Source organism: Oryzias latipes, chromosome 7 (assembly GCF_053564925.1).
Source record: "Oryzias latipes strain Hd-rR chromosome 7, Olatipes_Hd-rR_3.1".
In the NCBI taxonomy this organism is placed as follows: Eukaryota; Metazoa; Chordata; class Actinopteri; order Beloniformes; family Adrianichthyidae; genus Oryzias; species Oryzias latipes.
Window position 1 is genome coordinate 29,158,054 of NC_136243.1, and position 17,156 is coordinate 29,175,209.

At 38.1% G+C, this 17,156-nt stretch overlaps 1 protein-coding gene across 2 annotated transcripts in view; it reads left to right on the forward strand.

Annotated features, from left to right (window-relative positions):
• The window catches only part of sema3bl (sema domain, immunoglobulin domain (Ig), short basic domain, secreted, (semaphorin) 3bl), a 64,971-nt gene that overhangs the window by 17,653 nt on the left and 30,162 nt on the right, over positions 1-17,156 (forward strand). For both annotated transcript variants that reach the window (XM_078949554.1, XM_011476847.4), the window contains exon 2: positions 9,973-10,133. In XM_078949554.1, the coding sequence (XP_078805680.1) occupies positions 9,973-10,133 (161 nt within the window). The remainder of the gene's footprint in view (positions 1-9,972; positions 10,134-17,156) is intronic.

Sequence of the window (17,156 nt, forward strand, 5' to 3'; positions counted from 1 at the left end):
TCAAAATTACTCCACTTAGCCGACAACAGACAGACAGATGTTGGTTCTTTGAAAACAGGACTGGACAAACATATTATGAAATGTAATAATGATAAATATAAGGAACAAAATAATAAAATGAAGCTGTTTGGATTTAAAAAGCCCAAAAAGGGATTTTGACTCAGCAATTTATATTGAAAAAAATAAATAAGAAAAAACTTCAAGTGACCAACCACAAGATGAAAAAAACATCTAGTTTGAGGCATTTTTTTCTTTTTTAACTGCATCATGGTCTTACTGTTTAGGCCAGGGGCGTCAAACTCATTTTCACCGTAGGCCACATCAGCATAGTGGTTGTCCTCAAAGGGCCAGATATTACTTATGCATGTAACTAAATGTCATGAAAAATAAATGTAACTACTCATAACTGTTAAAAAACTCATTATTTATTTATTATAACTTTTGACATAACCAAGTGACTATTACAGTTGCATAGAAAACATGTTTGCTTGTTACTCTAGCATAAATCCTTACCGGTACATTTGTGCGCTTATTAAAACCCACATAACTACATTAATGAAGGATCAAACTGTCCAAGTGAATAAAGAAAAATAACATAAAACTGAGCTAGATGTTGTATGTATTAAACGTGTAACATTTTGTCTGCATACACACATGAGACCTGCAAACATTGAATAATTACAGCAACTACACATAAATAGTGTGTAATCAACTAAAGAAATTTTTTATTTTAAGAAATTAAAAACTTTTATGCTCTCGCGGGCCACATACAATGACATGGCGGGCCACATTTGCCCCCCCGGGCCAAATGTGGCCCACACATATGGTTTAGGCTATTAGTCTGTTGTAACAATCTACTGAACATCAATGCATCCATTTTCGGAACCTGCTTGTACACAGGTGACTACACCTTTTTGCCATTTGAGCTACTCTTGAAATATATTTCATCTTCATGTACTCAGACGTATTGTAAAAAAGCAGTTTTAAAGTGATTCAGACAATTTATTTGAAATATACCATGGTCCGGGTGAATACTCGATTCTGATTGGCTGCTGGGTGTGCATTAAAAAGTGATATACCACAGGGTAACCGCACGGTGAAAAAAGAAGTTCTAGCTTAAATGTTTTGTATCACTGCGCCGGCTTCTTTAAAACAACCTTTTGCTTCATCATTTGGACAAAAACAAGAGGTGAGAGGTGAACTTTTTCTCTGAACTGATGCTTTATTCAACCCATTGGAAAGATCAGCATATATATATATATATATATATATATATATATATATATATATCGTTTTATATCGTCGAATCTTGACTGCAGAGGTGGTGCGACGCGGACTACTTGGTGTGGCGCGACACATTACAAATAGTCCGCTTTTTGTGAGGAAAGTGATCCACATTGGAAAAAAACAAGAATTAAGGATTAAAACAGGTTTCTGTTAATTTTATTTTGTAAGTGACCATGGTATAAGCGGGTGAATTGCTTTCGAAGTATGCATTATCACCTTTTAACGCACTTCGCGGAAGCAGCCGTCCGACGCGAAAGCTTCCACGGGGTGCGTTAAAAAGTGATAATGCATACTTCGTCGGCCATTAACCCTTAAATATTTTAGATGAATATGTAAGATTACAACATGCTAAGTTTCACATTTTTAGTCAGTCATTTAGTTAGTCATTTTTCCTTCAACAGCTTGCTGAATTGGACCGTGTGTTTGTAGTTGTCCTGTCACAGGCGCAGTGTGTCAACAACAGAAGCATTCTGTTAGTGGTTCTTTTTGAATAACTGACATCGGGCAAGTTGGAAAAAAAAAACCTAAAAGTTGGGAGTCTGAGGCTGGAAGCTCACGCCTTTCTGATGCTTAGCGGTAGGAAAACCTCTATACCTGCTAGTGGAGCGTAGTGCTCAGTGTAGTTGAACATGCATGTGTAATGACGAATGCATCAGAGGCTGTTCGACTGGCCATTCTGACTGTCAATCAAGTGACATTTTTCACGGAGAGGATGATGATTCGATGACACCTTTTTTTTTAATGTAGTTTTATTTTTTATGTTTATTTAATTTTGATGGCTTGCGATCTACCCACACTTTCTTGAACGTATGGGCTCCCCTGACCTAGACAGTATGTCAGTCTGCCACACAGTCACATTCACATCCAAGGGATAATTAACCTATGGAGCATGTCTTTGGACTGTGGGAGGAAGCCTTGAGTGCCCAGAGAAAGGCAAGGCAAGTTTATTTGTATAGCACAATTCGTACACAACGTAATTCAAGGTGCTTCACAAAACAGAAAAATGCATTGAAATCACAATACATCATAGAAATAATCAACGTAAAAATAAAGCCCACACATGCACAGAGAGAACATGCTAACTCCAGCCAGCTGGGATTTGAACCCTTCTCCTGTGAGGCGAGAGCCCAAAGTTAACGTAACTGCATTGTTGATGTATTTTATGCTTCAACAGCTGATTCAAATGAAGAATCCATGAGTCTGCTCATCAGGTCTCCAGAGGTTTGACAGTGAGCCAGAGGGATTTAAACCTAGCGTGTTTGAACAGGAAAATATGTAAAACACACGAGCCAAAAGTCCTTAAGGATCAGGATTCAGGAACGCTGATGTAACAGGCAAACAATCTATGCTGATACACAGCCAAGTGAAAGTGATGTATCAGCTAAAGGTGGATCTATAAGTTCTATGGTACTCTGAAGTAGACGAGATCTGCTGTTATTAAATTTATGCTGCATTCACAGTTGGATTTTTTTTCAACCCGCTGAAAAACTCTTAAGAATGGTAAGTTGAGACATTTCAGTTGAAAAGTGACTCCCTTCCTTTGACTTTGACTTATTAGTCTGCCATTAGAATTTTTTGAGCAAAGTTAATGCTTTGCAGAGTTCTTGGTCAAAGCTCCAGTCTGAACATGAGATTAACTGGACACATGTTGCAGGAAATCCAACATTTTCCAAAAAGACCACTTTTTACGGCTTTCCTGACAGGCAGATGAAGTTGGGTTCACATGAGCAGTCAAAAGAGGATACATTAGACCGAAGAGAGGGGGAGGCGAAGGAGTGGGAGCAGTGAAAATATATAAGATGGCTTTTTGTTCACTAAGCAGATTCCAGAAATATTTGACACTGCAATAATATACAATCGGGATCTAATGATACTCTGCAAAAGGTATCAGCTGTGTAATGAGCCTAATGAGACTTTGTTTTTGGGTGAATGTGAGTGTTTATGTGTCAGAGCTCAAGAAAACAAAAAGGCAAAGGGCAATATTTGGAGAAAGAGCCAGACGGTTGGTTTGGTCCGCTCAGATGTGAGACGTTGCGGTGGACTGAAGGACATGCTGAATCTTCTTGTGTTTCTGGAGCTTTAGGGGTCTAATAGCCCTCAGATGTGTTCCTCCTTCCCCGCAAAGCCAAAGATAACAGATCCGTATTGTGTTTTTGATATCTACAGTTTAACATTGCTTAAGCTGTTCATGCGCCCAGTTTGCACTGTAAAGATGTAACATAATTTTAGTAAATCTTTATCCTTTGTCCTGTTCTATTAGGGAAACTGGGAGTACTTTTTAGAAGGGAATGTATCATTACACGGCACTACTTATTTTCGCCTACAAAATGGAAAAGTTTAATAAATTTTTAATAAATATTTTCTTTGTCGGTCGGTCTTAACTTGCATTTTTACTTCTTCTGTAATGCTACGTTCACACCGTCCTCAGCAACACGGGTTCAAGCTGCCACTAACATGAAAAGTCTTGTAAATGCCTTCCAGGTTCAAAACTCTAGTGTAGCTACGCAAGTTTTTAAGTCCGTTTTCAGGCTTTTCGTACAAACCACTGAACTATGTTGTCTATATAGATTTTATAAGCTATCTTAACATTTCCAGTGGAAAGTTATGCATTGTCTTTTATCAAAGGCAAAATGATTTGACCATTTTTTGTGTGTATTTTTGTCCACACAAGCTTTAGCCGCAGTGATCAATGGTGGTTGTGTGCCTGCAGTGAACTATTTCTTCTCTTACTTTTATTTTCTCTTCTGTTTCTGGATTACATTTAAGCCTCCCTGTTAAAAAGGGATTCACAGTAAAATATAATTTGATCAAAGAACTAGAGAAGATATTGGGGAACTTTTTAGAATCTAAAAAAAAATCTATTCGAAGTAGCACAAAAATGTATTTGTTCTGTTACCGCTAACCTTTTGTGAATATGCAGAAACTTGTGAAAATCAAAGCTTTTCTATTGTAATGCATACGTTTATGCACTGAGCTCTCATTACATCCACTTGCAGTGTGGAATTTTTCACTGATGGAGAAAAGACACAGGTCTTCAAATTATAAAGCACATCTGTTTTGGTCTCTGGGAAAAATTTGGAAAAGAGTCCATACAACTACAGACCACTAAATCCATAATTGTTCATCCCACTAATAAAAATATTTTGTTCAAAGTAACTTAATCCGAATCTCATTAATCATTAAACAAGCATTAAGACTCATTTTTCTCACCAGAATGTTGAAGAATAACCAAGACTTCAGTATGAAGCGATATATTGTTTGCACTATTCCTAGTACTGCGGTCCTCCTTAATTCTTACACAAGTGTTAGGAATAAAAATAAAACTAGCTTGTTCACCTGAAAATTACAGGAAACTAATAATTAAATGAAGCTATAAACCGTGTTGTATGTTTGTTTGTGTAGAATCTTCCCACAAAACTTGTAAATACTAAGGAATATATTATAAACAAAAAAAAAGTTCTCATTAATAAAAATGTTTTCAGGCTATTATCTTTATTAGAAAGTGTTGCATCCAACAATTGATTTTTTGGTGCAACCAACATTTTTCTTATGAAAGTCTTTTACTTATTATTTCAACTTCTTCCAAAGAAATTTTAATAGGGGACAAAGGTTGATGCTATGAGTACGACCTCTCTGCCAAATCTTCATATATCTTAAAGTGTATATATCTTAAAGTGTTAGCGGTAACAGAACACTAGAGGGACACTAAGACGCACACAGAAAATTTGTCAACTCCATACACCGAGGCCGTAAAATGGGATGGCAAAACAATCGTGCATGTACCTTTTGTCCAAAAAACAAAAACAAATTAAATCCTCTTCGTTGATAGCAAAATTACAGCGTTTTCCATCTGTTATGCTTTATCTTGTGCTTTACAGGAATGTTGTCATTGCAGCCTTTTTGTCCTTTTATGATGGAAGGACCTTGTAAGCCACCACATCAAACACAATAAGCCAGCAGGAGCTGGGAATTAAACCTGATTTACAGCAGGCAGCCCTGCTAAGCAGACCACTGACTTTACAAACTAATCTCGGAACAAATAATTCCATTGACGTCTTTGCATTTGTTGCAGCTGCGTGATGTGATATCTTTGACACAGTAAAAGCAGCTGAAGTTACACACGCTGCTTTGGTTTGGCATGTTGGCTGTTTGTCGATACAGCATCAAGCGGCTCCCTTTGGAGAAACGATCCACATTGAAGACAGATGTTTCACTGCAGATGCTATGAGGTCTCCACTGCTCCGCATGGTCTGTGGGCACGGGATGGATTTGAAGGACAGTGATCGAGTTGCAAAGGTGACGGATTCAGAAGGACAGCCAGGGAAGATGAAACTAACGATATGGTGCTAAAAATGACTTCGGGAGGCGAAAAACCAGAATGAAAACTAAAAATAAGTAGACTGATAAAGAGAGGAGACAATGAAGCAGGTGAGGGGTGAGGCTGTCTTCTCAGGGAGACTATAACATGGCACAGATGGAAGCCGTTAGCTCACCTTTGCTCTGTGTTTGGTCCTGTGCATCTGTGTGCGGTCATATTTACATAATTACATTTTTTGTTTTGGTTTGGGGGAAATTTGTATACATATACGAGTGATTTATGAGTTTAGAATGCAGTTAGGAAGAGAAGTAGACATCAAACAGGGATCTGCTTAGGGTTTTGAGTGGGTTTGTTTATGAAAAGGAGCAAACTCAATAAGATAAATTCCTCTATTCAAAGAGTGTTATAAACCATGAGTTTGGCAGAGGTGATCCAGTGATCTACTTCTCCTTTTATGGATAAAAGCAGACGAAAATGGATCTTTTAAAAAGTTTGGGGTAAACATGGTGGTCAAATCTACATTTTCCATTAACGTAGGGATAAACAGATTTTTGCAGAGTAACCAAATCGATCTCAGTCCAACGGTAAAAACACACAGAACGGTAGATGGGGACAGACATGTTTGTGTGAGTTTGTTGTTTAAGTGCCCAGACTGTGAACAGCTGTTTGACAGATTTCAACAGAAAAACAAGTTTGGTCTTTAATCCTGATTGTGGGAGTTTTCAGATCTTCTAAAGGCATTTTCACGTGTTTTACGTCTAATAAAGTCAAAACCTCCATCATCCATGCCCTCTTGTTATCAGACGGCATCCATTCTCTCCAGCCTCTAATCAAGATGTGTTTGATTTTATCTCAGGCCAACATCCAAAGCAAGCTCTCCATAAGACACTCGTCAGGGCTCTGAGGTCAAAGCTGCCTGTACAAATTTAAACTCGTGAACCACAGGAAAGAAAAAAAGATGACGGCTAAGTTATCTGAAACAACCTTTATTTCCTCAAGTTTCTCCTGTAATATTTCATTTATCTTTTTCTGGCCAAATAAACTCAATAAACTATAAGCAATATAACATGAATCTGGATGACTTCAACAGGGTCAGTTTAAAAAGGCTATGAGGGAGTAAAAATTGTCAGTACATACAGATGAAAACATTTGACTGCTGAGAACACAAAACATCTTTAAAAGCTATAGTTCTTCCTCCAGGTAATGCATTCTTTGTAATAGTGATCACATAGTGATCAGCTACTGCAGATTCACTTCATTATTGCAATACTGATTAAAATAGTCTCTTTAGAGTCTCCCAGGTGGTGCAGAGGTAGAGTGGTTGACCACTGATCAGAGAAGCACATCTTTGTTTTCTTCCCTTGCCTGCCCATAGTTGTAGTATCCTTGGTCAATATCAATGACTGTGAATGAGAGCTGGACTGAGTGACTCCTCCCCCTCGCATTCCAAACAGGAAGTACCCTGTACAGTAATAAGCTAAAATCTCATAGACTTGTAATGGGAAATAAACTCTGTCATTATATTTATCAGGATGACCGTTCTCCTACTACCCTTTTTAACATTTTCTTGCTAATCCTACTTTTTTCATATTTTTTTTCTGTAGAACAAATTATTCAAATCATGAACTGGCCTATCAGATGCCTCAATAAAAGTAGACGGTCTTATGTTGAACGCTCGAAACATTTGATTGACTGTCCACTTTTAGGTGGTAGGCGTGTGGCCTTCCAAAAAACTCACTCCTGACTGGCGAGAGTGGTTACTGTAGAAATGATAACTCGGATCAATCACTGCTTACTGATAACATTTGGTTCCAACATGGAGGCGTCCGTATCCTAAAGAAATGGCGACTGAATTGACTTCATTTCGTTGGAGTAAGTCATTTTCTGTGGGTGACATCACACTCACATGCTCCAGCTCTCTTATACAGTTAATGGTAAGACATTGAACCCCACATTGCTCCCTGTAGTTATAGGTTGTGGTCAGTGGAGCCACAATTCGAGGGTGAATGAGTGTACGTATGGGTGAATGGGACTGTGACTGTAAGGCAGAGAAATGCTACATACAAGCACTTTTCTAGCTTACATTTAAATGAGAGTGACTGAGTACAACTGTACATTTTGAATTTTTAAAAGCCGATTTGGATAAATTTAATTAGCAAAAAACTCACAAATGATCATTATCAAAACATGACATGAAGATAAATCCTTAAACATTTTGTGTGAGTTTGGGTGACTGCCTGCGTTTCCATTGAGCTCTTGATGCTCTCTGTCATTCGCAACAAATCCATTACGCACGACTGTTTTCTGTCCTGTGGCTTTCTATTCCTGCTTATTATTTTTTGACTCTAACAGCTGCTAAAAGTCACATTGCTTTCTGTCTCTTTCCAACTTTTCTTTCCCAAACTTTGTCCAAATCCCACTCTCCCCTTAGTATCTCCCTGATGCCGGTCTACTTATGAGTTTCCTCATTATTTCTTTGCCAGCAGCTTTAAAGTCCTATTTCCCAGTCTTCCTTACAAAATCTCTCCTCACTGCTGTCTGTTGCAATTTTTTCGCTTTTTTTTCCTCACATCTAATAGGCTTCAGTTTTGACAGGCCTCAGCAGAGGATGGGGATTCACCAAAGTTTCTGGTTCAACTTTGCTTAAGTTTAAAAAAAATAACTGTAAAAGACACTGAGGTCTTCACTTGTTGAAGTTTTCTAAACTCTGCAAATACTTTTTTGATCTAAGGATGAGGGTGGACATGGTTCAGCTTGCTCAAACGGACATATCAGGGTTTAGATTGTGTAAGTCTGTGCACGCTGTTAGAAAATGTGAAATGTCAGGTCATGCAGTTCTTCAAGGATCATCTTTAATTGATATATAATAATAGTTTACATTAGTTGTACTTCTTGAAGCAAGAAATAATTTGGCTTTGGTTAAACAAGGATGTGATGGGAATCTGTTATGCTCTGTGTAAAGTGGTGTTATGCATGTCACCAGCATCTAGGGATTTCAGACATGAAGTGAGTATAATTTAATATAGAAAAAAAAGAATTTTAGCCAAATATGAAGAATTTGAGACAGTATTCAAATATCTTTGGGTGATAAAGACAGGTCTCCACAAATCCTTTCAGTCTGCAAGGCCCCAGAGATGGACAGAGTGTCATGAGGCCCTTGGACTTCGTTCTGTCAATACTCTTCCTGAGTGCTGAGTGACTCAAGCTCCTTTCTCAGCGTGTCTGTTTGCATGCTGCTCTGTGTGTATTGGGTCAGGGGAGAAAAAGTGTGATGGATGAGTGATGAAAGACAGGCAGAAAGTTGCTTAGGCAGAGACATTCTTACACAGGAGGTTTGGCATGTCGTTGAAATAGTGTCACAAATATTTCTCTCCTTGTCTTGTTACCTTGACAGCAAGAGAAAAAAGAGTCACAATTGAAAACCCATTCCAATAAAAATTGTGTTTTGAACATGTTCTTGTGGCTTTTTACTTTTAAAAAATTAAGCTCAAAATGGCATTTCTAATCAAATTGTTGTGAATCAGGAGCAGAAAAAAAAGCCGTTAAAAAAAAAAAGGGGTATTTGTGACGTGGGTGCTAGAGTTGGTGGGCCACAAGCTCCCTGCTCTGCTCCAGTCTGATGCATCCACTTTCAGACAAATAGATCCATGTATGTCTTTGTTTTCCTCATCCGATCTGACACCTGACTCAAAACTGTGCAGCTGGATAGCTCCAATATTGCTCGCCATATTTGTTGCACAGGTAATGCTAGGTTTTGGGGTTGTGAGGGGCTGTAAGATAGAAGATGAACTGCTGCTGCTAATACTGCTCTATAGAAAACGACACACTTTTTAAAATTTAGCCTAAAATTGGCACAGTCATAAACAAAAGACCACTGAGAACGCTTTTAAAATAGCTCCAAATATCATCGGAGTCGGTCTTTAAAGAACAGAACGAAAATTTTAATAAGAAATAAGAGTGAAGAACTGGAAAATATAAATGACAGGATGTTTAAATGTATAAAAGGCTGGTTATTCTGACAAGTATTCGTGCAAGTTCTCAGTATTTTTTGAGTAACAATTACAATTCTATGGTGTCATTTTATCACTCTGGACTTTGTATTAAGAGATCTGATTTCAGATCAGATCCCAAGGGATTGAACTAAAGCTGAGAATATCCATCGTAATAATCCTTTAAATTCAGTCCCTGAGTTTAAAGAAGACAACTTGATTTGCTGCACGTCAAGAAAGGTTTCAGGGTAAAGGAGATGGATGAATTCTGTCTCATAAAATCTAACGTGAAAAATGAACCTTATCTAGAAAAAACACATTTGTTGCATTTAGGACGTAAAGTGATGCTGCGCCTAAACGTTCTCCCTTTGTCCGCAGACCTGCTGACCACCAACAGATCTTCCGTCTTCATCGGCCATCACGGGCAGCTCGCTTTGAGCTCCGTCTTTCTGGATGAGTATCGGGATCGGCTCTTCCTGGGGGGGAAAGATGTACTCTACTCTCTCATGCTGGGCCCCATCAGCACTGAAGCCAAAGAGGTGAGTTGTCACAATGCAGCAAATCACAATGCCATAATGAATTTTATTGGATTTTATTGAGATCTGGAACTCTTCATGGATTTTTTTAAAAATAAATCAGAACTGGATTTACTGCGCGGTTTGCATTCATTCCTAAAGAAAAATTATATTGCATAAATTATGTGGTTTTGGTTTATAGAAGGATTAAATATGACTTCAGAGGAACTGTGGGATGTCTTTTTTTTAAAAGAAACCCTCCTCTGCAAAACATCTCAGTTAAAAAGGAAAGGCTTAACCCCCCCTAATATAATGTTAAGTAATAATAATAGTATTACATGTGTATCTGTTAAAAAAAAATTATAATAAAATGGTTTGTTTACTTGAATGCTTAAGCATTTTATCTAATGGTTTCTGAGCTATACCCTTGCTTTGCACACAGTAAATCTGTTTGCACCGCCTGCTCTTGCTTTATAAACAGTGGTTTTTTAACCTAAACTCCTGTCACATTTTATGTCTGTCTTCTTTTGCCAAAACATCTGTTACCCTGCAGCTCGGGGAACACTCATAAAAACTCAGTAATGAATCAGTCTTCTTAACTTTGCTTTTAATCTCCTTGTGCACTTATAGATGAAGCTGATGAATCATAAAATAACATAAAGTTATGTAAAATGTCAAAACTGTCAAGAATTCCTCTCAGACCTAATCTAACAATCAAGAAAAGTACATTTGAAGATAAAATATAGAATAAAAACCTTTATTACCCCAAAATAGTTTTTTTTAGTAATGATAACAAAATAGTGTCACATGCTTTCTGACATAAAACATATTTAAAATATTCAAACGGATACAAAGTCCACCTGGAATTCTGTTTTATAGGTAAAGGGTTATGCCCGAAGTGTCCATTATCAGAAATTATGGACAACACGGAAGCCTGGGACGGTTGCTTTCGTGAAACTTTTAAGGACATTTTCACACCATGGTCACTTACAAAGGAAATTAGTACACAGTCAATTTTTAGCACTTTAATCTTGTTACTTTTTCAGTTTAAATAACTTTTTCACAAAAGGCGGACTATTTGATAGGTGGTGCGACACGTTGTCATGGTAATGGCTGAGCCGGCAACGACGTCGACTGCAGCGGCAAAGGAGAGCCATACATGTGCTGATTGTCACGATGGGTTAAATAAAGTATCAGGTCAGAAAGAAAGTTTACCTTTTCCCGGTTGTTTGCATTCAGATAATGCAGCAAAATTTAGTTTCACAGAAACCAGCACAATGATATTTTTTTAGGTATCACTTTTTAATCCATACAGAGCAGCCAATCAGAATCAAGTATTCACCGGGACCATGGTATAAATGCTGGTAATATGGAGGAACATTCTGCACAGGAATTTGATTCTTTTACAACTATAGAACCTATCTGTGATTGGTAAATGGTAAATGGCGTATACTTATATAGCGCTTTCTACCCTCTTTCGAAGGCCCAAAGCACTTTACAGTCACAGTCCCATTCACCCAGTCACACACACATTCACACACTGATGGCGGCTCCGCTGCCGAACACTGGCGCCAACCTCCCACCAGAGGCAAGGTGGGGTTCAGTGTCTTGCCCAAGGACACTTCGACACATGGGCGTGCAAGGCGGGAATCAAACCTGCAGTCTTACGATCATGGGTCGACCGCCCTACCGCTGCACCACGGCCGCCCTTATGATTTTGAGTGTAAGAAGAAGCTGGTTGTCTCAGCTTCCTCTGTTGGGGTTTTTTGGTTCTACTGATCAGTATAAATGCATTCTGATTCCCAGCTCGAGCTCATTCAGTGAGAAATGTTTTTCAGACATTCATAGATTCACTGAGAATAAGCAACAGAAGGGATTAAAGGAGAACAAGACTTGTTGTAAAATCCCCAGTAAGGTTACTCGGAAGCTTCACATTCAATGTTTAGTTCAAATATTATACTCCTTATTTGTGCCAAATTTCAGTGTCATGTAAAAATAAACGATCGGACTGACAAGGATGTATACACTACCATTGCTTTCAATCTTTTTTTTTTTTTTTTTTAATTTCGGTAGCATTTCTGCCCCAATTTTTGACTAATTCACACTGAAAAAAAGAGAAATGTCTGGTGTGTTTAACCAGACTAGCTGAATTAACTCATCTTCATGATTTGATCTAAAAAGGCTGCACTTTTGATCTGTAAATCCAAATAAATTCTCTCCCTCAGTTTTGTATAATGCCTTTTATTTAAGCAAAAGAAAAATCTAATAACACAATTAATATTTTGTATGCCTGGATTTGAGCCGATCAGATAAAGCATGTCAAAACTATAAAGAAATATATCAGTTTTATTACAGAGTAACTTTCCCACATTCTATATATGACATGAAATAAACACATAAAGTGCAGACACTCCCTGCAGACAGGCTGATGTAAACTCTAGAAATGTTAATGCTTTATAGGCAATCCTAAAAATAAATAATAATAAAAAAGAGGGAAAGATGAGTTCAAATGACAAATACTGATTCAAAATCCACAACAAATTGGTAGAATATGACAGATAAACTGGACATGATGTAAATCAATGAGTGACAATCTTGATCATTTGTTTGATTTTTTTTTTAATCTGCTAAATGTCAAGGAGATGTCAAGAAGAAAAATGAAATCCAAACTGAGCTATTTTGCTCTGATTTATAGAGTTTGGCAGATATTCCAGTAAGTAGATATTCCAGACTAAGTAGTTTAGTCTCTGGATTTTTGTTGCCATTTGCAAAATGAGAATGTCGTAGAAATGTTATTCATTTTCGTAACCAGCTTTCCTTAAATGGCTAAAGTAGTTTGGATTCAATTAAAATTAACTTCATTTCTCAATATTCTTCAAAATCTAAGTAAGAGAAGAGTGAGTTTATGTGGCCGGGGGTCAAAGAGGTTGCACTGACAAAAGATGGGGAACTGATTTTATGGGTTTCTTGCAATCCCTTCTCTATTCAGCCTTCTCCCGTTTCTGCAATGGTCACACGTAATGCTTCCTGACACTCCCATTTGGTGAAAGAAGAGGCTGAATCTCTGTGTTCCTGTCAGAGTTAGATATTGTTAGTGAAATATTCCTAGTTGACTTAAATGTGCTCAATAAAAAATCATCTGATGAAAAACAATGATAGAAAGTGTTTCTCTTAACATGATAGAATTTTTTACTTAAAAAAATCAACTTAATTTCCCTAAATCAACTAGAAATTACCAACTTAATCAATGTCCCTTTATTAACTTCTAAACAAGTGGTGCTGACTTAAGTATTTCAGGAAAACTTTTAGCTACTCTCTCAAGTCCAATCCTGTTATCCAGCATCCCAAAATCACAGTGAGAAACTCAGCTTTAAGGTTGTATTAAGCATTACCATCAACACACAAGGCTATTGAAATCTCAAACAATAATTCCAGCATCTAAATATACTGAAAAACTTACATTTGAGTCCATCTCTAGCAGCTTAACAACTTCAAACAAAAACAGTCACATTTGATGAACAATAGTCTAAGGGTGTATTCCGACTGGACACATTTGGTCTGCCTAAAGTGAACCCTGGTCCGGGACCAGGATCCGGTCTTGGACTCATCTTTTGTGGTGGTCTCGGTTAGTTTCCAATCAGACTGAACTTCGGTTCGCTCTGAGATACCTCAGACTAAAAACAATCCGTCCTCGGAGCGGAGCAACTGAACCAACACAGCCACCGTAGCCGGTGGTCATGTGATCTCAACACAGTCAGAATGTAGCAAAAAATGAGCCGTGGACAAAGCAACAATTGTCGTGTTATCAAAGAGGAAAAAAGGGTTCAAATCCTTAATTGTTAAAAGGTTTATTTTAATACAGCTGAAAATGCTTCTTACAAGCTTTTCTGTCACATCATGCAACACACGTTTCTGTGCCTAAAAGCTACCTTGTAGTTCCTTAACAGAATTTTCTCAAAACAATGCCATAACACCACAACAACGAGACACAACAACTCACTGAAATGTGGTTGGTTGAATGAACGTAGGCGCATAAAAACAACTTTTATTGTGACACACATTGCTTCTCACTGTTTTCCTGAGAATCTATAAACACTTATCCGCGTACCTTCTTAGACGTCTTTCCGCCAGTAACCGTCTTGCAGCATGCCTCCACCGGATCAAAAAACCGATTAAAAATAGTTGAGCCTGATGTTGATTCCGATGTTTTAGTATTTAGTCATTCAGCTCGCAAATATTCAGCCATTAATCCACCTTCCTAACCCTTTGTTTTAGGGGTTGCTGGAGCCTATCCCAGCCACTGTCAGAGGAAAGTAGGGCACACCCTGGAAAGTCTGTTGGTCCTTCGCAGGGCCAACCACTGACGCTCATAATGGCTAACAAACATGAAATCTGAAAAATAAGTTCCTAAATTCCCCAGTTAAACTCCAAATCTAGGATGAAAGCAACCAAGCACGAATTTAGAATTTTGCTGGCACTTCAGGATAAAAACCTGTCTCGTAGCAGTAATACTACAGCTAGGCCGGTTTTGGGCCAACAAAGAAGCTCACAACATTAAAAAACAATCAACTATGCTGTCTTACCTTTAGTGTTTTCAGGTGAAAATGCTCAAACTGCAGGCAGCCATAAACAGGACAATTAATCAGAATGCTGTTCAGAAAAACACTGGAGTAAACGAGTCAGGGTTTGATGCAACCCAACAACCAATTTGTTCTCCATTTTCTCTTCCTCTCATCTCCCTCAACGTCTTGACAGGCCAGGCCAAAGGTTTGTTCGAAAAAACAGTGAAATGCATTCAAACTGGGTCTGATGCGCAGGCCACATTTTGCCTTCTAATGTAAAATTGCCCACCCAAGGCAAAGAAGAGTGTGTCGCCCTAGACTCTGATTCTGTCATTCAAACTCTGCATTTCTGACATAAAGGGCACAGTTTTTGTTACCGTTTTAGTCCTAAGTCTTGCTGTATTTGAAAACAGGAAATGTTTTTCACCAAAAGATTTCGCTGAACAAGACAAATGAAATGGAGTCAGTCTATGCCGTGAGGTTCCACCCAGAACTGTTCCCACCTAATAATTTAAACTCAAAAATTCCCTTGATGCTAATTGCCAAGAAAAGTACAACAAATACGGATTCAGTTCATTTAAAATGTTCCCTGTGATGGAATTAATATTAGTCTTTTTTGCTAAAGGATAAACAAATGTGATTGGTAAATTTGATATGTTTAGCTTTGTGGGAAACATTCACTCCTGGAGATGTGATTGGCTGTCATTGAAATTTCATGAGTTTCTGCGCAGCGAGTCCGCTGGTTTATTTTGCCCAGTGTCTGGTTCCATGCAGTGAATCATGTGAGCTGCACCTCCTCTGTGATTGTGGAGATGGCATCCAGCCCAGCATACTTAGTGTTGCCTAACTCACCAGTAATCCCTTTGGCCTGAAAGAGTACAGTGTTAGACGGGGCGCGTTGATTGAGGCCGTGTGTGTGTTGAAATTGAAAAGATCCCCATGGGGCCACATTTTTTATTTTCCAAGCCAAATTTAAGGGTATCACTGAGTTTTTGTTTAATAACTATATTAAACTTATTTGAAAACTAAAGGAATGTTTTATTAAAATAAAAAAAACACTCCATTGTTCTACAGAAGACCAAATCTTACTATGTTTTTTATGTATAGATCTTTGTAAAAAAAAACAATTATCCAAATTTTATTGCCTAATTAAATTGATTTTTTTTGTTGTTGTTTATATTTTGTTTCCATTTAAAAGATTTAATGACATTTAAAAGTCACTCTGTCTTTTTAGAGTCTTCCTGTTAAAAACATTTTGTTTTAGTGTCCAGCATTAAACAAGCTCCTTTCATTAGGACAAAAGACACAAGATTAGTTTATGTGTAATCATTTACAAAGCAGGACTATCATTAAGGCCAGTTTGACATGATTAATGCTCTCCCTTTGCAATTTTTAGAGCTGGGTGTGAAGAAGTCTGATTTACATTTTGTTCTTAGATTGTATCTCATTATAATAAAACACGAGATACAGTCTGTCCGACATTTAAACTGCTCATGACCCCACATGATGAGTGCAAAAAAGGAAATGTGGCTCCAATTTTAAACAAAATACTAAAGCAGCTCTTTACTTTAACCCTTGTGCTATCTTAGATGACCCCATCCTTGCATTGAGATGTTCTCCCTACCATGACAAAGGTGGATAAAGGTGGAAAGATTTCATGTTATCCATGGACACCAGTGAAGATCACAAATCATTGACGAAAAAAGGCTCACAGCACTGTCTGGTGGGTCTAGATGACCCAACTCCCAATGTTAAAGTGCCTAGGATAGCACAAGGGTTAAGAAGACAAGACTTAGCTAAACGCAGCTGCAGGACTTACTTAAAAGACATCCACTGTACGCACACATACAATACAGTATTAGACATATCAAGCCTTAGTCACTACTGTCCTTAAGTACGGGCTGTCTGCAGGTGACTCACACAAAATATCAAGGTTATAGGCTGATGATTCCGTAGAGTAAGAATGTTAATGCAGGTTTTTTCTGAGCATGCTGTGATGTCGTAGTGAGAACTTCAACAACATTTAAGGGTAAGTAACTCTAACATGTTGGAATTTAGGAAATTTGACAGCCAAAGGGTTTGTGTGGGCATACTATGGGCATCCAATGAGCATCTACTTACGACATTCACACCCAGTGCTTGTGGCATTTGTGCATAGTCAGTAAAGAGCCAGTACTCGTACCCTACCAACGACTAGGGTGCGGCGTAAGAACACTGTACGACAGTGCATGCAACTCTCATTATCCTTAGCCATTTCTCATGATATGCTTACCACACTCATGTCAATCGTACGTTCTATTTTCATAACATCCCTTGAGGTGGTCATGCAAGCTTCAATAGAACTGCAAGACACACTTGCGCTCCCCTTAAGATGCAGCCGCTCCTCTCTAAGACCGTTCTGGACAACCCAAAAACCTGAAGCAGGATAATGTGACTAAGGCTTTAATTGGTGTCTGAGTCCCTTTCGTCCGTCTTGGTTGTTTAT